The sequence below is a fragment of the Onychomys torridus genome, chromosome 3 (assembly GCF_903995425.1).
Source record: "Onychomys torridus chromosome 3, mOncTor1.1, whole genome shotgun sequence".
Classification (NCBI taxonomy): domain Eukaryota; kingdom Metazoa; phylum Chordata; class Mammalia; order Rodentia; family Cricetidae; genus Onychomys; species Onychomys torridus.
In genome coordinates, this window is record NC_050445.1 from 125,683,803 (window position 1) to 125,705,993 (window position 22,191).

Below are 22,191 nucleotides of genomic sequence, written 5' to 3' on the forward strand. Positions count from 1 at the left end.
CCACTGAAAGTAGCACAAAAGGGAAGTGCAAGTCTGCACCATGGTACACAAAGCCCAAGACTACAAAACTGATGCGTCAGGAAAGGCAGAGGCATGTCTGGGCCTCGCTCCGGGGCTAGTTGTCACCACCTAAACATAAAGCGCCACCTGTGGGGTACCCCAGCACAGGGGAGACTAAAAACAGAAGGATTGCTTTTCTTTCTTCCTTCCTTTCTTCCTTCCTTCCTTCCTTCCTTCCTTTCTTTCTTTTTTTGTGGAGCTGAGGATCGAACCCTGCCTGGGCCTTGCACTTGCCTAGCAAGCTCTCTACCACTGAGCTAAATCCCCAACCCCAGAAGGATTGCTTTTCACTCAAGACCAGCCTGGGCCAGAGTGAAAGAGCCTGGCTCAAAAGCTCAACAACAACCGTCGGGGAATGTGAGGGAGCACTGGGGGGTCTCCCTCCAGCTGCCCTCAGCTGCCCAGCAGCCTCACAGAGTAACTGAGGGTCGGGGGGAGCTTGGAACCAGAGAGGTGGGAAGGGCTTGGGGTCTGAGCGGGACAATGACCACACTGACGGACCGACCCCACAACTGTGTATTACAGCGAAGACAAGAGGTCCGTGTAACCCGCATCAGTCCCTGCCTGGAATTCCAAAGATACCCAGCCAGTCCTCCATCTAACCAGCCAACGTTTATCAGCACAACTTCTATGTGCTTGACACCGTTCTGGGGCAAACCGGTCAGCAAACACAGACCTGAGACCCTGGTAATAAGGTTCTGTTCATGAAGCCCCAAAGGCGGGAGCAGTACACCGGGTGAAAGGAAGGAGTAGACAAGGACGAGTCCCAGACAAACACAGTTGCTTAGTGGTTGAATGATGTGTTGTAAAAATGACGGACAGAATTTTTTTCTGATGCCCTCTTTATTTACAGTGGCCCAGAGAAGCGCTTCTGTCTGTGTCAAAGACGTTTTTCTCAGCAGTCGACACTGGAAATGAAGAGCTAAAAGACAAGCTTTCCCTGATGTGTGTGAACGTGCACCTGAGTGTCGCCCAGATGGCAGACCGCTACTACACTGAGCTGCGCAGGCGCTACTACACCACGCCCACCTCCTACCTGGAGCTCATCAACCTCTACCTGACCATGCTCACTGAGAAAAGGAAGCAGTTAGTTTCAGTACGTTCAGTCTTGTCCACAAAAACAATTGGACTTTGGGCTTAAAGCCAAAGCCTTAGGGGGCAGAGGGGAGGTGTGAATAAAATATCTATGTACCTGTCTTACTCCGAATGCTAAGCAATTGCTCTGCTGCTGCCCCTCTATCTTCAGAGCCATCTTCAAACCAAACCATACTCCTCACAACCTGTAACAGCACCAAAAAAGGTCTTCCTGTGTTGGTACAAGGACCTTCCCCTTGCTGAATATTTATATTTTCCTTCTTCCACGTGTATGTGTTGTTGGCTCAACAGAATAAAGAAAACACAATAGCACAGAAGTTCAGCAGAGATTCCACCATCTATGTAGGGTTTTAAACAGAAAAAAAAAGGTTGTTGTTGTTGCTGTTGTTGTTGTTGTTGTTGTTTCGAGACAGGGTTTCTCTGAGTAGTTTTGGTGCCTTTCCTGGATCTCACTCTGTAGACCAGGCTGGCCTCAAACGCACAGAGATCCACCTGGCTCTGCCTCCCAAGTGCTTTAGGTTTTTGATGCAGAGATCTCCCCATCTCTGTAGGGTTTAACATGGAAGAAAGCTTTTTGATGAGCAATAGAGATGAGCTGTGAATGTTCTAACATGTACAGACCAAGACCAAGGACTTCACTGTCAGATGTCCTCCCTGCCACCTGAACTCTGCACAATCTTGAGCCTGTCATGAAAGGTCTAAAAGCTTGAATAGAAGATAACCCTAAACTTGGAGCAATATACATGTCTATAATCCCAGCACATGAACAATGGAGCAGGAGGATCAAAAGTCTAAGGCTGTCCTCAGCTACATAGTGAACTTGAGGTTAGCCTATGCTACATGAAATCTCATAATAGCAAAAAGTAACACAGAATTTTTTTTAATTTAGAAAACAAACTTTAGAAATATTTGTAGCTCCTACTTGGATTGCTGTGAAATTTAAATAAGACTGCAAAAGAAAAAAGAAAACAAATACATAAAGACACAATGTTCATGAAGTACTTAAAACTATGGCCTGACATGTGAGGTGCCCAGAAATAGTGGCTGCCATCCTCCTCTCCATGAAGCCATTAACATGACCCAAAATTCAAACATTTTAGACACAGAAAGTAGAAGCCTTGGCTCTTTGGACATTTAAAACACTTTTCAGGAGTCCTAGCCTTGTAGAATGCATGACTTGTAACTAGCCCAACAGTCACCTTGACTACTAACCATTTGAAATGATCTTTTTTATGTGCCTTCAAACCAGTACCTCCTCTTTCTTCCAGAGGAGTCTCCTGGACTGTATGCCACCTCTGCAACCCCAGACAAGGTTTTTCACCCCTGGGAAATAGGGCTTGGATGCAGCAATCAGAGCCCAGTCCTCAGGGCTCTGTCTCCCTAGACTCTCAGGGCTCTTGACCCACTCTGAGTCAACAAGCTCCCAGAATGAAGGCCTGAACTTGTCTCTGACTTTCAACGTGTTACCATGAAGAATAAAAACACCTTCCCTCAGTGAGCCAAATGGTTCAGAGACACCCCACCACTGTAGCCAGAGGGTAGAGTCTAAACACATGGTCAGTAGTGTGGCCAGTTCCTAACGTCGTACTGCCTAGGAAGGTTTTCCTATTGCTGTGGGTTCACAACTTGAAGTGTTATACAATGGTGTGATGATTCTGTAGGTATAAAATTTAACATACAAATAATGAATGACAGCAATCTAAAGCTTCTAACACTGTTACGGAATTTTTGTTGTCATTTAGGCACGAGATCGTGTGAAGAATGGTCTCACCAAGCTACTAGAAACAAACGAATTAGTGGATAAAATGAAATTAGACCTCTCGGCTTTAGAACCTGTGCTGCTACAGAAATCACAAGATGTTGAAGCCCTGATGGAAAAACTGGCAGTGGATCAAGAAAATGCTGATCAGGTAGTCGGGGTTCTGGGAGTGGTCCTACGGGTAAAGGCTTCAGCTGGCACCTCAACAATTGCATAGGGTAAATAACCATTTGTCTCATTGCTACCACCAAGTAACCGACAGGAAGCCACTGAAGTGTGGAAGGGTTTGTTTGAGCCAACAGTTTGAGGGAGTGCAGTCCATCATGGCTTCAGGAGTGTGGGGCAGTTGACCACAGTGTAGCCACAACCCAGAAGCAGACACAGATGGACTCGGGTGTTGCGTTTCCTTCCTCCTTTCTATTCAGTCTAACACACACACCCACACACACACCCACACACACACACACACACACACACACACCACTGTGCCCCAGCTCATGAGAATGGTATTGCCCACATTCATGGTGGTCTTCCCCCACTCAGTTAAAGCTTTTTAGAAACAAGCCTAGAGACATGCCTAGAGCTGTGTTTCCATGGTGACTGTAAATTCTATCAAGTTGACAATCAAAATTAATCCACAATAACTGATCAGGTTGTTTTCATATATGTGTCATTAAAATAAATACCAGAATCGGTAATGCTATTTTTCTAGAAATTCAGTTATGTTTTAAGTTGTAAACATATTTCACTTGACCAAATCAGAGCTGAAAGAGTCATGAGAGAAGCAATATCTGAAATTATAAAACAGCTCCCCTCCTTCTGAGAAGGAGCTGCCAATTGATTTTTATCATAAGGCAAGAGATAGATGAAATGTAACTCCCTCTCACCACTGGTCTAACACAAAGAGCAAATATAGGTCATTATCCTGACTCTTCAAACATGAGTCATATGTCTCCTGTTGGAAATACTTAGCATAAGAAGCATCTTGGGTTTTTCTAGATTTTGGAATATCTGTATAAATAGGAAATACACAGCACAAGACTCAAATCTAAGCACAAGTCCATTTGACTTATCTACATTTTATAAACAGCATCTTACAGTAACTTGGTACAATCATCTTAGCTTCCTGAATTCAACTGTCACTATCACGTGAGGCCAAGTGTGGAATTCTCTGCTTGTGGCTGTATTCGGTGCTCCAAGCATTTCAGACGTCAGATATTTTTGCTTACTGAGACCTCTTAGTCAACCCTGATTCTGTGGTCAGGTCCGAAGTGTTGTGCAAGAAGATGAAGCAATAGCAAAGGTGAAAGCTGAAGAGACTCAAGCAATTGCTGACGATGCCCAGAGAGACCTCGAGGAAGCACTCCCTGCCCTTGATGCCGCCAATAAAGCACTGGATTCCTTAGATAAAGCAGATATATCTGAAATCAGAGTCTTCACCAAGCCCCCTGATTTGGTCATGACGGTGATGGAAGCCATCTCCATCCTCTTAAATGCCAAGTGAGTCATTCAGAATATCTGGTGAGACCTTCCTTTAATGTATTTTCTCCATTTTCATATTTTCCTATATGTACATTCATTCTATTCTCTACCCACCTCTCTTTGGTTTGGTTGTTCATTCAACAAACTTATTCAGCAAGCATTTTATTAAATGTCTATTTTATGATAGATAGTGGGAGATACAAAACAATTGTCTATAGGATGCAGGTAGTTGAGGGGCAAAGAGCAGGTTTTTTTTTTTTTTTTTTAAAGACCATGCTCATTTGGAATGTGGGGTCTTGGAAAAAGTTTGGAGACCCATGATTTTCATGGAATGAGAGGGAGCTGAGCAGAGAGGTAGTGATTTCTTCATGAAAGACCATGTATATGTTATGCCAAGCAGATTTCCTCTTGATGACATTTAGTTTTCAAATTTTCTTTAAAAATATCCTTTTCTGAATTTCATATATAGATATAGATATAGACAGATATGCATATCTTTCTGTGTAAAACTGAGCAGAGTCTGGAACACTCCACTACCATCAGATGTTTCCACTGGTTCTTAGGCTGGCACTATGGTCAGACCAGGGCTCTATGCAAAACATAGGTAAACATGGGCAAAGGAAACCTAAGAGCCACTGAATATTTTTTTTACCTAGTCAGAATTTCTTAGAAATATCAGTATGCAGCCTGGTCTACAGAGCAAGCACCAGGACAGCCAGGGCTATGCAGAGAAACCCTGTCTTGAAAACCAATCAAAAAGAAGAAGAGGAAGAGGAGGAGGAGGAAGGAGAAGAGGAGGAAGGAAGGAAGGAAGGAAGGAAGGAAGGAAATGTGGCAAAAGCTCAAAAGAACATGGTTGTTTGACCAAGAGATGCAAAGCCTAGTTAGAAGGCAATTTTAAAAACATCCTAGCAAGAATGTTTAAAAGTCAAAGTTGAGGCAAAGGAGATAAAATATAAGGACTACGGTATTTTTAAAATAAAAACTATAACTTCAGGGCTCAGCAGTTAAAAGCACCTGCTCTTTCAGAGGACCTAAGTTCCCAGTACCCACATCAGCAGGCTCACACCTACCTGTAACTCCAGTTCCAGGGGACCCCATGTCTCTTTTGGCCTTCACAGCCACTACACTCATACATACATATTCCCATATACAACACACGCAGAGAAACACATCATCAAAAATAAAAATAAAGATAATCTTTTTTAAAACTACTCTTTCTATAATATCTTAACGTTTCTAAAACTCTGGTTTTATATTTCATTCTCTACCGAATCTAAGCCATAGAGATTTAATCATCCAGTTGCCTCTCTCCCCATCAATTAGTTGGGCCATTACCAGAATCACGGTGCCGAGGTTAAAACTTCCCACCTCATGGGGTAATGTTACAATGTTCTCCTAGGAGTTCATCTTGGGGTGTTCTTCCATTGCTTGATGGCAGCGCCATCAACTCACCACGATCTGTCTTTCAGGCCTGACTGGCCAACAGCAAAGCAACTTCTTGGCGATTCTAACTTCCTAAGAAGGCTTCTAGAATATGATAAGGAAAACATAAAGCCTCAGATACTGGTAAAGCTTCAAAGGTACATCAACAATCCTGACTTCGTGCCTGAGAAGGTGGAAAAGGTGTCCAAAGCCTGTAAATCCATGTGCATGTGGGTGAGAGCCATGGATCTGTATTCTCGGGTGGTCAAGGAAGTCGAACCAAAGAGACAGAAACTCCGAGCTGCCCAGGTACATTATCCAAACTGTGGGATTCTATAGACTAGAAGGTCATGACCAGTCATCACTCACACTCTCTGTGGGAGGCCACTGTGATCCTCTCGTGTGCAATGTAACAGTGATTGCGGTTTTGAAAGTAACCCATTTTAAAAAATAACAGATTTTTTTCCTCAGAACTTTTCCCTAAAGTCAGCCTTTGGTCAGATAAAAAGAAAGTGAATCTTGAGTAGATTCATCTCCTTAATATCGGGGGGAAAGGGCAGTACGTCTGTGACACTTGTGAAGTTTCTGGTAGTCCCTTGTGTGGTTTGCATTCCCATACCTGGTGGTGTCATCTCAGGTGTGAGAAGCACTGAACCCACAATCAGACATGAGGTCCTCACTCAGTCTTCCCAGGAAGAACAAAGAATGACCTGCATGTGGAGCCAGTTCCCAGAGCTGTAGGTATCGAACAGGGCTGAGCACACTTTTCTCGCCACATCCAGACAGTAAATACTACTCTAGCGCTGTGATTACCCTCACAGAACCAGCCAATCCACAAACAATATGTCCACCAACAAACATGGCGAAGCTCCAGCATCACTTTGTGATGGACACTGTCATTTGACGTCACACAAGTGTCATGCCACAGACTGTGCTTTTGATTTCGTTTTTTCCTAGCGTTACACATTATGAAAACCGTTCTTAGAGGCTGAGGACAGGATGTGACTCAGTGAGAATCTTGCCTTCCGTACCCAAGGCTCTGAGTTAAGTGCTCAGCACACTGAAGAAAAAGAACCAAGAGGTGGGGGGGAGGGGGGCCAGGGAGAAAGAAGAAATCCTGGTCTAGCTCACTGCATGGGCAGACAAACAGCAGTTCACCATTGCTGGGGGAGGGAGAAGTACGTGCCCTCTGGCATGGCGCCCATGGTCCTGTATGAAACCCTGATGAAACTCATCGGGTTGTTAAACACAAAAGGCATGGATGAGGGAGGGAGACTAGCTGGAGGGAGAACTGGGAAGAGTGGTTAGAATACAAGAGAGGGCAATAGGAGGTGAGTGTGATAAATACAAACATATAGGGAAACGTCATAGTGAAGCCTATTATGTATAGCTCATAGACGTTAATAAACATTTTTGAAAATAAGCAATAGGCTAGTTGTGGTCTGTGGGCCCTAGCTGGTAGACTTCTGATACAGAGAACTCCTTAGGAAATATTAGTCTCCATCACACATGAATATTCAATTTGTTTTATAATTTAAAATCATCATCCATTATGGGAACTACTACATCTTTTGCTCTACGCATTCTGTGATTTTTTTTTAATTTTATTTTATTTATTTATTTATTTATTTTTGGCCACTGTTTTTGTTCTTACTTGTTTGTTTGATTATGATCTTACATCCTACTTTATAGAGGGGAAGGGAGCTGATGTAGCCTGGGCTGCCTTGAACTTGCTATCTGGATTTCTGACCCTCTTGCCTCTACCTCCCAGGTGATGGAATTACAGGTATGCACCACCATGCCTGGTTTTATGCAGCACTAGGGATCGAACCTAGGGCTTTACACATGCTCCACAAGTATCCTACCAACCAAGCTTCACCCCTAGCCCAAGCTATGCAAGATGGAAGTCTTTGGGGACGTGGAAAAAGGAACATAAATCTTATTTTACATCAGTTTTGCGTATAGGCGAGTCCGTCTCTGTGGGACCCATTTGCTTGCTTGCTTCCGTTAGGCTGAACTTGACATCACCATGGCCACTCTGAAAGAGAAGCAAGCGTTGCTGAGACAGGTGGAAGAGCAAATAAAGACCTTGCAAGATGAGTACGACCGAGGCGTGAATGAGAAAGAGAGTCTGGGTAAGAGACCCGGGGCTTGTTTCAGACGGGAAAGGCCTGGTGCTCCAGAGGAGGAAGAGTTCTCACAGAGTCAGATCACAGCTTTCAAAAGACCTCATTTTATTTACAATTATGTTTATATGGGGGGGGGGGGGGTATAAGCACGTTCGTGCGATGCCTGCAGGAGCCAGAAGAGGGCATCAGATACCCCAAAGCCAGAGTTGTGAGCCATCTGACACAGGTGCTGGGAACCACACTCAGTCCTTTGTGACAGCGGTAAGCACTCTCATCTGCTGAACATCTCCAGCTCCCAGAGCTCGGCTTTAACCCAGCCTGTAGGGTATGCTTTCATTGTCCTTCTCTCCTGAGCTTTCTAGTACCAGATGAGAAGGACGCAGATGCTGCATGAATTCACCCTCTTACATACATGTTAGAGCATTTATGTTATAACTCACAAGAACATGTGACTTTGGTCTAGACAATAAATAATACAGACCACAGAGAGAGAATATTACCTTCAGCCAGAGTTGGGGGCACACAGGAAGCTCTTGGCACGGAAGAGGCTAAACTTGGCTCTGAAATGCACACACATGAGGAACTGGTGTGAGCTTCTGTAAAGATGAGCTGACATCATTAGCCATGTAACCCTAGCTCCTTTGGAAACCAAAGCAAATCAATCACCTTTCAATCATATGAAGAATATTGACTAATGTGACCCGATGTTCTCAAAACTGTTCAGCCAAGAACATGGCCCTGACCAAAGCGCGCCTGGTACGTGCTGGAAAGCTGACAGCTGCCCTGGGGGACGAGCAGGTTCGGTGGGAAGAAAGCATTGAGAGATTCCAGGATGAGATAGAGAACATCGTCGGCAATGTGTTCATAGCAGCAGCCTGCGTGGCTTATTACGGGGCTTTCACAGCCCAGTATAGGCAACTGGTGAGTAAGACTACTGTGTACAGAATGGAAAGAAGCTGGTGGAACTGGGTGGGGGGTGGGGGACTCATCTTCCCACGTTTAGATGGAAGTTCTCCACTATGGCACTTCACCAGGGCAGAAATCTTTATTATATTTACACACACACACACACACACACACACACACACACGCACGCACACGCACACACATGCACACACACACACGCACACACACACATGCACACACACACACACACACACACACACACACACACACACACACCGCCCTTCACCTCTCCTATTGACTGGTGACCACTTACATCTAGGCTTCCAACAACATATTTCTCCCTTTCTTCCTTCTACATTGTAAAGCTAGCCATCACTCAACACAATAACCTGGGGAACAAGAGGGACAGAGTGAAGTCCCCGCCTTTATGTCAGAAATGGCATCTAAAGTCGGCAGAGATGCAGATTCGTGAAGAGACAGACAAGCACAGACAGCTTGAGGGAGGAGATGAAAAGGAAGGAACAAGACACTGGATGAATCTGTGTTAGCTGGGGCTTTTGTCTTTAACGTGTACACACACACACACACACACACACACACACAATTTATCAGAACATGAATATTCTGTCTACATGCACTTTACAGAGAACTTAATGACCAGGAAGAATTGCATAGTCATTTTTTTTTTTAATGAAATAACTTCCTAAAAATGTTCACCTCCATGAGCAGTGGAAGCTGGTCTAAGAGTCACCCAGACTTGGGAAGTACTCAGGGGTCCTCTGATTCAGTGTGAATGATCCTTTGTTGGGGAGGAGGGGACAGACAGTTCTGTATCGTGCAGTAGTACTTACAGCCATCGTAAGAACCCCATTCTTCTTCTCAAGAGGAAACTGAAATCCACACAGGCGGTAGTCTGCCTGAAGTTATAGCTAATGACGCTGTTCTGGCATTAGACCCGTGGTTTTTAGATCACTCCTTCTTCCTCATCCACTGTGGAGGTCAGTAGGTCACAGCTCTCCCAGCGACTGGCTTCCTGCTGCTCTCATCTTACATTGATGTTCCTCCCTACACAGCTTATAGAGTGCTGGATTGAATCCTGCCTGGCCCTGGATATCCCGATTGACCCCTCCTTCAGCCTCATTAACATTCTTGGAGATCCCTACGAAATCCGGCAGTGGAACACAGACGGGCTGCCCAGAGACTTGATATCAACTGAAAATGGCATTTTGGTTACTCAGGGGAGAAGGTGGCCTTTGATGATTGATCCCCAAGATCAGGTGTGTAACAAACACTTGTGACAGAGTGGCCCTCTGCTGAGTATCTGCCCGTCTGTGATAACTTGTGGGAGAGGATTTTAATTGAAAGGCCATGGACACTTGGACCTAGGGAGTTAAGAAGCCTTCTGTTCTGAGTCCCTCGCCTTACGGAAGTGTTCAGTTTTGTGAAAAGTCAGAGAGACCTGCACAAGAGCTCTCTACTCTTCATTTTGACCGGTTTTGTTTAAAAGGCTGGCCATTAGTCTCTCATTTTCTATTGGGGAGCATATAAACTGACAGAAATTTGTGATCATGAGCCCTTTGACCCTGAAAAGCCTGAGGAGTCAGGGTGAAGTCAGAATAGATGGAATCGGGGGCAAGCCTCCCTCAACTGACGGACTCCTGCTGTCTGGCTTCCTAAATGCCGCGTGGGGTCTAGAACAGGAAGTGCCTGCAAAGATCACGGAACCTGAATGCCAGCAGCCTGGGCTTCCCGAGGCGGCTCTTTTCTTCCATTGTTTTAAATTTGGACAAAAAGAGGAATCTCAAACATTAGACTTAAATGTTTTTACTAGGAAGAGGACTTTTTGTTCTGTTTGGGGGGTTTATTTTTATGTCTCCAATTTAATTGAACACTATCTCTGATCTTTATTCTAGAAACATCCCCTTCCAGACCTTTGTTTGACTCAGCAGCAAGGGTCTTCTGTGTGTTTTCTCTCACAGGCCAACCGCTGGATACGAAACAAGGAAAGCAAAAGTGGCCTAAAGATCATCAAGCTTACAGACACCAACTTCTTACGGACGCTGGAAAACTCCATCCGCCTGGGCTTGCCTGTCTTACTGGAAGAGGTTCGATTTCTCCTTTACCCTCTCCTGTTAGTCCCTAGCTGTCCGGATGTCTGGAATGCTGCATACAGGCCAGTAGACCACATCTGCACATGGGAAGGACACCAGTCAAGTCTATTTGCAAGCTGGTCAAACCAGTCGTTTCTCAAACAGTACATTCTCTGATGAGAGGAGCTGAAATCTGTTGATTGAAGGAATTTTCACACCATTATTTTGTAGCTGAGTCTCTACTTCTCAACACTGCTCATTCTCAGGCTTCATTGTGGGCCTTAAAGGATGAAAAATTCAAAGCAGTAATGACAGTAGAAATCTTTGTCTACATACATGCCATACACTAATGATGAACCATGAACCATTACAGTAGATGTAATCATTATTTCTACCTGAGCATAAGGTCAGATTAAATTGATGACTAATAAAAAGGAACCATTTTTTGTTTTGTTTTGTTTAAGACAAGTCTCATGTACACAGGCTGGCTCAAACTTATTATATAGCAAAAACTTACCTTCAACTCTTGATCCACTTGCCTCTACCTCCCGAATGCTCTGGAATTACAGATTGGACCATCACAGCTGGTTTCTACAGTGCTAGGGCTAGAACCTGGGAATTTGGGCATGACGGGCAAATACTCTACCAACTGACTTACGTTCCCAGCCCCCGAGGGGTGGCTCATTGAGTTAAAATGGTCTACTGGGAGATGTAAAATGCTGTTTACATTGTTCACTCATTCCACACACATCTGAGAACAAACTGTGAACAATATAGACAGAGTTCCTGTCTTCAATAGCAGATAGACTCATTGGGAACAAAGATAGTAAACAAAGAAAAGAAGTGAGGGGGAGGGAGAGATCTCATGAGCAAAGCTTTGAAAGAACAAGTGGGGTACAGAGACAGCCAATGGAATCGGGGGTATGATCCTGCTTTGCTTTCATCCTCTGGCTGGGATAAGACACTCTGACAAAAAGCATCTCCGGGGAGGAAAGGATGTTTTTGACTTACATTTCCAAGTCACAGTCCATCACTGAGGAAGGGCAGGGCAGGGACCATAAGAACACCACTTGTTGGCTCCTTCACTGACTCATAGTTAGTTTTGTTATTACAGCCCAGAATCACCTTCCCATGGATGGCCGGGCCCTCCAACATCAATCAGTCATCAAGACAGTGTCCCACAGACATGCCCACAGGCCAGTCAGATCTAGGCAATTCCTCAACTGAGGCTGCCTCTCCTCAGATGACTCTAGGTAGTTAACAACACAAACTCACCAGTGCAGAGCCTAGTGAGGGTGAGAGTTAAGCTGTCATTTCTGTCTGACATCTTTTAGCTTATTTCTCATAGGGATGAGTAGCATGTGAGATTATTTTAAATAAATGCATTCCCTTTGTGTGCTCTTATTCACTTATACAACTGATAAATAATCAGAAAATATGTACTGTTAGAGGTAAGGTAAGGATATTGGGAAACACATGATCACTGGGCAAAGAACTGAAAAGTAAATCTTGAGGCATCCGTTTTCAACTCCTTGCTTTTTTCATGGGTTGTTTTCATTTTTAAGCTCAGAGAAGTCCTGGATCCAGCCCTGGAACCCATTCTTTTAAAACAAACTTTCATGAGTGGCGGAAGACTGCTCATCCGCCTTGGAGATTCAGACATTGATTATGACAAGAGTTTCAGGTTTTATATGACAACCAAAATGCCCAATCCACACTACCTGCCTGAGGTATGTATGAGCTGCTAGTCTGGAACTTTTCACTCAGCTGAATTATGTGTGATGAGTCTCCAAAGCTTGGTGGGCTCCCACATGCAGGGATCAGCAAACAACCTCTCCTGCTCTCCATTTTCTCCCTCTGCCACCCTCCTTAACTCTCATAGGACACAAGCGCCCCACCCAGTGGCCTGTCTCATAGCACTGTGCAAATGCCAATGTCCTATACTCCCAAATAAAATTGGGAAACTCTAGTGACTAGATGAATTTAGAGAATCATTGGCCAGAGTTCCAGGAGCTGTTGTTAGACATGGCAGAAAGTATTATCTTTTTCCTTCTCTTTGCCATTGATTTATTTAAGTGAAGTCTGAATAATATGATAGTATACTAATAGTTGCCCATAAAAATGTTTTGATGAAATGAAAGAAGTAAAGCAGCTCCTTTTATTTCAAATATAGCTTCTTTTGAACAAAGACATTATATGCAAGTCACCATCTATAACTGAGTGATTTTATTACCTTGTTCAGTCCCCACAGACACCCTTATAAATTCTTGACAGAGATGAAAGGCTTGCCCAACACCATGCAACCACTGAAGGGTGCAGCTGAAACTCAAACCAAAGTTGTTGATTCTAAAAGGCTGCTGCTAACACTTTCTGGCTCATCGATTCTTAAACTATTGTGTAGGATCCTGGGTATGGGGAAGAGGGGAGGAGCAAGGTTACCACTCCCACTGGCAGAGAAAAATCATGATTGAATTCTGAAATCATTGAATTTTGAAAGCCACTTTATGCTTGGCATATGTGGGTAGTCATGTGCATGATCAGACTTGAAACTTCTGCATCTTCCCAGGTAACAGGAAATCCTAGTCCCATAAATAAAGCCTGTCATGTTATACCAGCTGACTTAGGCACTCAAGTCCACCATGCTTCTCTTCCAGGTGTGCATTAAAGTCACCATCATCAATTTCACTGTAACTAAATCAGGTTTGGAGGATCAGTTGCTAAGGTAACCAGGAGAGAGTATGTGTGGGAAGCTGGGTTATGGTCATGGGTTTCATATGTTTTGTTTAGAAGGGTGTTTTGAGATTTATTTTTTATATTTAATCATGTGCATGCATGTTTGTCCCTGTGTATCTGCACATGAGTGCAGGTGCCTTCAGAGGCCAGAAGATGGCATCAGATCCCACAGAGCTGGAGTTACAGAAGGTTATAAGCCACCCACTAAGGGTGCTGGGAACAAAACTCAGGTCTTCTGCAAGAGTAGTATGCACTCTTAACCACTGAGCCAGGCACCTTTCTAGCCATTATTTAGAAGTTTTGACAAAATAAAATAAAATAAAATGGATCTCTGAAAAAGATATATCAGTACTTCTCAAATTCACCACTAAACAGAGGGTCTTTTAAATGTGATCAAATGTAAGCACTATCTGTAATATTATTTTAGATTACTAAATATCATTGAACTTATTCCATGTCTGTGTACAAATAAGCATGCATCTAAAAATTTTATTGTTTTAGTTTATATTTATCATGTTGTATATTTATAGTGTTGTATACAATACTTTACTATTTAATCACATTAGTTACGATGGATGTGTGTGTTGTGTGCACCCTTACACCATGACTCAAAGACAGCGACAGGAGTTGGTGCTCTCTGTCCACCACATGGGTCTCAGGGATTGAACTCAAGTCTCCAGGCTCAGTAGCAGGCAACTTTAACTTTAGAAGGATGCCTCTCAAATCATGGTTACCTCTAAGGAGGGCATCAGATGTAGAGATGGAGCTGATAAAAACGAACTTAAATCTTTTCATTTTTTACTCTGTTATAAGAATAAATTCATGTAGTATTTATATAAAAGAATTGCTCCTTTGATGTGGTAATGTTTCATAACATCCAGTGTCCACATTTTTTTAACTCCTATCTAAAACGCTCGGCTTCCTCTTTTCAGCTTGACATAGATGAGTGTTAGTGACTGAAATTGAATGATTACAGTGGTAAAGTGGTTCCTTCCAGATGAGTAGATGCTGTGATAACTGTGGTGGAAAAAAAGAATCAGAACTAACATCTGGGGCTGGGGAGACAGCTCAGTCCATAGAGTGCTTGATGGACAAGCATAGGGACCAGAGTTCAGTATTTATTTATTTATTTATTTATTTATTTATTTATTATTTTATTCAGGAGTATCACAGGCACTGGACCATAGAGCACGTGTAGAAGTCAGAGAACCACCTATCAGCATTAGTAATCTCTTCTCCTTTTGTGAGTTCTAGGAATTGAGCTCAGGTCGATGAGCCTTGGTACCAAGAGCCTTTACCTGCTAAGCTATCTCTGAGGCCCCTGGGACTTCAGTTCAGTTCCCAGAACACATAAAAAGCCAGGTGTGCGGTGGTGGCGCACGCCTTTAATCCCAGCACTTGGGAGGTAGAGGCAGGTGGATCTCTGTGAGTTCAAGGCCAGTCTGGTCTACAAAGTGAGTTCCAGGAAAGGCACAAAGCTACACAGAGAAACCTTGTCTCTAAAAAAATAAAAAAAATTAAAAAAAAAGCCAGGTGTGGTGGCCTCTGCTTGTTATCCCAGTGCTGGGAAGATAGAGATAAGCAGATGCCTGGAGATCTCCAGTCAGCCAGCCTAGCCTATGGTGAGCTCCAGGCCAATGAGGCCAGTCTCAAAATAAGTTGGGTAGCATTACTGAAGAAAACCACCAGAGGTCATCGTCTGTCCTACACACACACACACACACACACACACAAACGCACACATAATAAATACATATAAAAATAAATAAATGATTGGCATGCAGTTCTCTGAAGAGCCATCATGCCAACCCAGCAACCAGGGATATTGTGCTTTCAGATTCAGCTACATAGCACTCCCAATACCCGGTTACAGAATACTCAGGAAAAAAGAAAAAAAACAGTTGTATACGGGAAGGAAACAACAGTGACTTAGGGGAGCTGACAAAGTTGTAAACCAGCTCTTTCAACTTCGGTTTTAGCGATGTGGTGCGGCTTGAAAAACCTGAGTTGGAGGAACAGCGAATCAAGCTCATTGTGAGGATCAATAGTGATAAAAACCAGCTGAAATCTATTGAAGACAAAATCCTGAAACTGCTCTTTACATCTGAGGGGAATATTCTGGATAACGAAGAACTCATTGATACGCTCCAGGACTCAAAGGTAAGTGACAGTCTCAGTGTTCACAGGGTGTGTTCATCCATCCATGACAGTATAGGCCTGTCCCAACATTCAAGAGGCAGAGGCAGGAGCATCAAAAATTGAATGCCAACTTGGGCTATAATGAATTACGGAGTAGTCTGGGTTATGTAAGGACACTCAGTCTCAAAACAAGAAATGTGTGGATTCAAAAGTCATAGTTTAGGAGCCTGGATGGCTCCCTTGTGGAGCCTGCTATTCCAAAAGACCCAGTCTTCCAAGGACCCAGGTTTGACTTGTAGCACCCACATGGTGACTAACAACCATCTGTCACTCCTGTTCCAGGGGATCCAGCGCCTTCTTCTGGCATCTGCCAGCACTGCACACAGGTGGCGCACAGACACACATGTAGGCAAAACACATATACATAAAATAAAAATAAAATAAAAATTCAAATAAGTCATAGCGTCATCATCTGAGGGTCCTACGTGGTCTTCAAGGCGAGAGTAGACCATCTGTAAGTTGCTAGGGACACACATAGTATTTCTAGCAAAACTTTCAGTCACCATAGATGGAAAACAAGATATTTCATGAGAAAACCAGATTTAAACAATATCTATCCACAAATCCAGCCCTTCAGAAAGAAAACTTGGGCGTATATCCAAAGGAAGCTTGGGCATATACCCAAAGGATGATCAATCATACCACAAGGACACTTGCTCAACTATATTCATAGCAGTGTTATTCATAATAGCCATAACCTGGAAACAACCTAGATGTCCCTCAACCAAAGAATGTATAAAGAAAATGTGGTTCATATACACAATGAAGTATTACTCAGCTGAAAAAAATGATGACATCATGAAATTTGCAGGCAAATGGATGGAACTAGGAAAAAAAAAAAAAAAACAAAAAAACATCCTGAGTGAAGTAACCCAGATCCAGAAAGACAAACGTGGTATGTGCTCACTCAAAAGTGGATACTAGATGTAAAACAAAGGATAACCAGGCTACAATCCACAGCCCCAGAGAAGCTAGGTAACAAAGAGGACTCTAATAAGGACATGTATGGAGGGCCCCGGGAAGGGGAAATAGTAAAGATCTCCTGAATAAATTGGGGGAGGGGTAGTGGAGAGGAGAGGATAAGGGGATGAGAACATGAGGGATCGAATTGGGGGCCTACCAAGGGGGAGAGTAATGAAAGAGATATCTTGATAAGAGGGCGCCATTTGGGGTTTAGGAAGAAATCCTGCCATCCCAGGAATCCACAAGGATGACCCCAGCTAAGACTCCTAGCAATAGTGGAGAGGAAGGATGCCTGAACTGGCCTTCCCCTGTAATCAGAATGGTGACTACTCTAATTATCAACAGAGAGCTTTCATTAAGTAGCTGAAGGAAACAGATGCAGAGATCCATAGCCAAGCACTGGGCTGAGCTCCAGGAGTCTGGTTGATGAGAGGGAGGAGGGACTGTATGAGTAGAGAGGGGTAGGGGTTAGGAGGTGGTGGTCAATATCATGACGGGGAAACCCACAGTGACAGCTGACCTGAGCTCATGGGAGCTCATGGACTCTGGACTGACCACTAGGGAGCCTGCAGGGATCTGGCCTGGGCTCTCTGCATGTGGATAAATAGTTGTATAGCTTGGTCTTTTGTGGGGCCCCTAGCAGTGGGATCAGGACCTGTCCCTGGCTCATGAGCTTGCCTTTTGGAACCTATTCCCCATGCAGGGATGCCTCACCTAGCCTTGATGCAGGGAGAGGAGCTTGGTCCTGCCTCAATGTGATATGGCATGCTTTGTTGACTCCCATGGGAGGCCTTACCCTTTCTGAACGGAGGAAGAGTGGATGGGAGGAGGAGATAGGTGGGCAGTGGGAGAGGGAACAGGAAGAGAGGAGGGAAGGAAACCTGTGGTTGGTATGTTAAATAAATGAAAAAATCCAGTGGTTGCCTATAACGTTCCCAGAACTGAGTCTCTGCAGGTCAAGAACTCTACCCTGAGCTCCATCCTAGCCCTCCTCCTGACTTGTGAAACTGTCCACTGTCCTTTTTAGACTCCTAACTGCAAAAACGCAAAGTCAGCTCAGTCAGAAGAATGTCGCTGCATCCAGAGCCTCTTCCAATGCACCTTTACATTAATGTCCCCCTTGTTATAATCACTAACTCACTCCATTCTTATTTTTTTTTTCAAGACAGGGTTTCTCTGTGTAGCCCTGGCTGTCCCTGGAACTTGCTCTGTAGACCAGGCTGACCTCGAACTCAGAGCTCTGCCTGCCTCTGCCTCTGCCTCTGCCTCCCAAATGTTGGAATTAAAGGCATGTGTCACCACGGCCTGGCTTTATCTTTATTTGTTCCCAAATCCTCAGTATCTTTCAGAAGCAGATCGCTAAGAACTTGTTGCATGTTTATTCAGATCACTTCAGGCGCCATCAAAACCAGACTGAAGGAGGCTGAGTCCACGGAGATGATGATCAACGTGGCTCGAGAGAAGTACCGCCCAGTGGCCACCCAGGGCTCCGTGATGTACTTCGTCATTGCCAGCCTCTCCGAAATCGATCCCATGTATCAGTATTCCCTGAAGTATTTTAAACAGGTAACGACCTTGTTGGTGTGTGCCTTCCCTTTGAAGCTGGGTTATTTCATACCTTTGACAAGCCATGAATTAGGGGTAAAATCCTCCAGGACTTGGGGTGCAGACACAGAGTTCAAGAGTGGTCCCATCCACCAGATTGATCACCTAGGGAGTCCAGTGCCCAATGTGTTCAGAGTGCTATGGAGGAAGAGGAGGGCTGAGGTTGGCCAGGCCAATTTTCTCTTTCTCAACTAACTAGCTTGCTTGCTTTCCCTCTGATCTGTTGTCTTTTTTGCTGAGAAGCGCTTTAGGGCTTTGTTCTTAGCCTGTGGGTCATGACCCCTCTGGAGGATCGACAGCTATTTCAGAGGGGTCCCCTAAGACCGTCAGAAAACACAGATATTTGCATTACAATTCATAATAGTAGCAAAATTACAGTTATGAGGCAGCAATGACAATTTTATGATTTGGGGTCACCACAGCATGGGGAATTGTATTAAAGGGTTTCATCATTAGGAGGGTTGAGAACCAGTCTGGGGGTTAGGGAGATAGAGCAATGGTTAAAATGCTTTTTGCTCAAGAATGAAATCTAGAGCAAACTCCCGGTGTCGGACAGGGCACCTGCCTATAATTCCAGCCTCAGCAGGCAGAGACAGGGGATCCCCAGAGCAAGCCGGCCAGCAACATTAGCCATATCGATGAGTGCCGGGCTTGATTGAGAGACCCTGCCTTAATAAGTAAGATGGAAGAGTGGGATGATTCCCAACCTCAACCTCAGGTCTCCACATGCATGTTCACAGATGTGCATGTGTTCACACACACGCGAAGCATGCGTAAGTCCACTCATGCGTAAACATGTCACGCACACATACACAAACACACCACACACAAGAGGATGAAAAATAGTCTCTGCACTTTGTGCTGGCTCTTGCGACTTTGCAGTGGGCTTGGTGGTGAGGCACCACCTTAGCAAAGCCGGCTCCTGCGTCTCCCCGACCCCTCCCCAGAATGCCCCGCGCCGCACCTTCTTCGCTGCTGCCGGGGATTCCGAGGACTCTTTCCTCCGCTCCTTTTCTGCTTCACGAGCAAACCGTGAGACAGCGCTGTTTTATTTCTGTCTCTCTTGCCTCACCTTCACGCCTGACCCCCACCTGCTCTCTCCTGAGAAAGACTGACTGGATGCCCACGAGTAGTATCTATCCCGGAGCTTCAGCAAGCTCTTCTGGGTTCACTGAAGACTTCAGGGGAACAGAGAGCTCACCCCACAAGTACCTCACTAGCCCAATCTTCCACCTCCCTGCTCCTCCTGTCCTGACTATGTTGTGTCTCTTATCTAAAAACTAAATAGTTAGAAGGTGGGGGGAAATTAAGAATTTTAGCTAAAAATTATAAAAATAGTATGGGGGTGAATATGCTCAGTGTACAGTTTATATACATACGAGAACTTGTAGGGAAACAGGCAAAAAAGTCAGAACATAAATACTATGCATACTTATCATATATAACATGTCATGTGATTCATATGGATAGTATAAAGTTTACTAGAGAGGAGCAACTCAGCATATCCATATCCTCAGTTATGCATAGTTTTTGCCTTTATAGCAAAAGCAACTTAAAAACTATTCATTTAAGCAGGAATCCAATAGAAGAGCACAATTTTGTTATTTGCAGGCTTCGGGTTATATTAGATACTTGATCTTACCTATCTTGTACTCTGTGTTCTCCAATTTACCTCTTCCCACTTTCTCCCCCATCCTCTACCAGCTCACAGCATGTGTTGTCCCCTTTTCTATGGGGATTAATTTAGTGTACTCCACTTCTCTCACCCTCCACACTCATGCCCAACAAAGACCTCCCCCTTCTATGTGGCTCAGAGTAGACAACAAAGGTGCCTGGTTCCTTGGACACACCAGCCAGACTGACCCTTTCTTGTTACCCAGACTCACTGATTCATTGTGCCAATAGCACTCCCTGCTGTCTAGAGCACCCTGACTCTAGACAAAATGCCACCTTCTCCAGAAAGGCCTGCCACGCACCTCTGCAAGCTGACCAGGTTGCCCGCCTGTAAGGACTTCCTCACGTGGCTGGGTTATTGGCCACTCTAAGAAGTGGGTCTGGTATCTCAAGAAAATAACCACACTGTGGTGATATTTTATTTGTGCTGAAATGTGGTGATATTTTATTTGTGCTTTAATAAATAAAGTTTGCCTGGTGATCAGCGGAAATAGCAAGACATTTTACGTAAACAAAGAAGTCAGGCAGTAGTAGCACATGCCCTTCATCCTGTCACTTGGCAGGCAGGGTCTCTGTGTGTTCAAGGCCACACTAGGGAACAGAGCCAAGCATGGTGACACACGCCTTTAATCCCAGTACCAACCATAGAGACATGGAGGTCTGCACAGACAGACAGAAAGTGACAGAGCTGTGTAGGAAGAGGAAGTGAGGTAGCTGAGCTAAGAGAGCCAATGAGAGGACAGAACAGCAAGGCAATAAAGGCATGGGTAGACAGGAAGTCACTCGAATTTGGAAGCTGCCGAGTTGGTGAGATTAGGTTAGCTATGGCTTTCCCTACTTCCCTGACCTTTCTCTAAGGCTTTCACCCCTATATTTGACTCTGTGTTTTTTATTTAATAAGACCATTTAGAAATTCGTCTACACCACACAGTCCAAAGGGTTTACTTCTTCAGAACAGTGCATAGCTGTGCCCACTCATGCAGGCAAGCACACCTGGCGGGAGTCCCACTGGGTTTTAATTCCTAACTCAAAGGAGTCCTCCTCCAAGTGGCCAATTTGGAGCAGAAAGTACAACCTTGAGCATATAGTTTTATTTCCAGAAGAGCTGGCCCTGGAGGGTTTTTAATTTCTTCTAAGCAGCTTCTTTACAGTGTTTTTTAATGGAGTTTTGTTTTATTTCACTCTTTAGGGGAAAAGGGGAAAAAAGCACATTTTATTTACAATTCCCCTTCTTTTGATTTTCTTCAAATTTAATTAACATTGTCTAGCTTTCCTGGTTTATGGTATTCATCAGGAATATATGGTAAGGTGTGGGGAGTCTCTTACTGTTGTTTCAATTAGTAGTTGGACTAACCCTCATATGCATATCAACCAACTAAGAGGATCTAACCATACTCATGGTCACTGGCCACTCCAAGGCCTTGGTCACCTTGCTATAAGAAAATGAGGTGGGTGCCAAGAGGGCATCTCCCTGAAGCAAAGGTACAAGGAACCCAGGTGGGGCTCCTGGTCCATCCACGCACAGCACTCAGGCTGAGGTCTAGCAAGTTGCTGAGGATCGTCCAGACTGCACCAGGGAAGAGGGTGCGGCCCTGACTCCAGATGGCAGGGTGGTCAACAATGCCAGTAGTTATTTCTTCCACCTGATAAGCCTTGTGTGCCACTCGCCCCACCTTGCCTCAGGTGGAGGGTGTCTCTCTCCAGCTGCAGTCTGACCTCCCAGAAGGCCGTGACAAAGCTCTCCCAGCCCTCTGGCCTCCACGCGGTCCACTGCGCAGCACGTCATGAGTCTCTTTGAGTGAACGGACTGCTTCCATTCATCCACAGCAGCCAAACAATGCCCGTGAAAATGGAAATACCCGGACAAACATGACATGGAAATGAGCCAGATTTTCCTCTAGTGGGTCTTAGTGGTACGGAACCCAAACCTCACCAAGTTGAGATCCATTCGAGATTGTTCCACGGTGTTCGCCGCCTACCACATTGTTCACTGGACGTCAAAATGGGGGAGTGGGGGGTGGGGGTGGGAAATGGGGGGGGGGGGAGAGATGAGGAGCAGGAGTTTCCGCTT

The 22,191-nt window shown here is 44.6% G+C and overlaps 1 protein-coding gene across 1 annotated transcript in view; it reads left to right on the forward strand.

Moving 5' to 3' along the window:
* Window positions 1–22,191, forward strand: part of Dnah6 (dynein axonemal heavy chain 6) — a 199,313-nt gene that overhangs the window by 127,175 nt on the left and 49,947 nt on the right. The window contains exons 49-60 of the mRNA XM_036180253.1: window positions 914–1,156; window positions 2,898–3,065; window positions 4,179–4,414; window positions 5,869–6,130; window positions 7,833–7,956; window positions 8,675–8,871; window positions 9,930–10,133; window positions 10,836–10,961; window positions 12,512–12,676; window positions 13,601–13,668; window positions 15,659–15,839; window positions 18,228–18,407. Coding sequence (XP_036036146.1) covers window positions 914–1,156; window positions 2,898–3,065; window positions 4,179–4,414; window positions 5,869–6,130; window positions 7,833–7,956; window positions 8,675–8,871; window positions 9,930–10,133; window positions 10,836–10,961; window positions 12,512–12,676; window positions 13,601–13,668; window positions 15,659–15,839; window positions 18,228–18,407 — 2,154 coding nt within the window. The remainder of the gene's footprint in view (window positions 1–913; window positions 1,157–2,897; window positions 3,066–4,178; window positions 4,415–5,868; window positions 6,131–7,832; window positions 7,957–8,674; window positions 8,872–9,929; window positions 10,134–10,835; window positions 10,962–12,511; window positions 12,677–13,600; window positions 13,669–15,658; window positions 15,840–18,227; window positions 18,408–22,191) is intronic.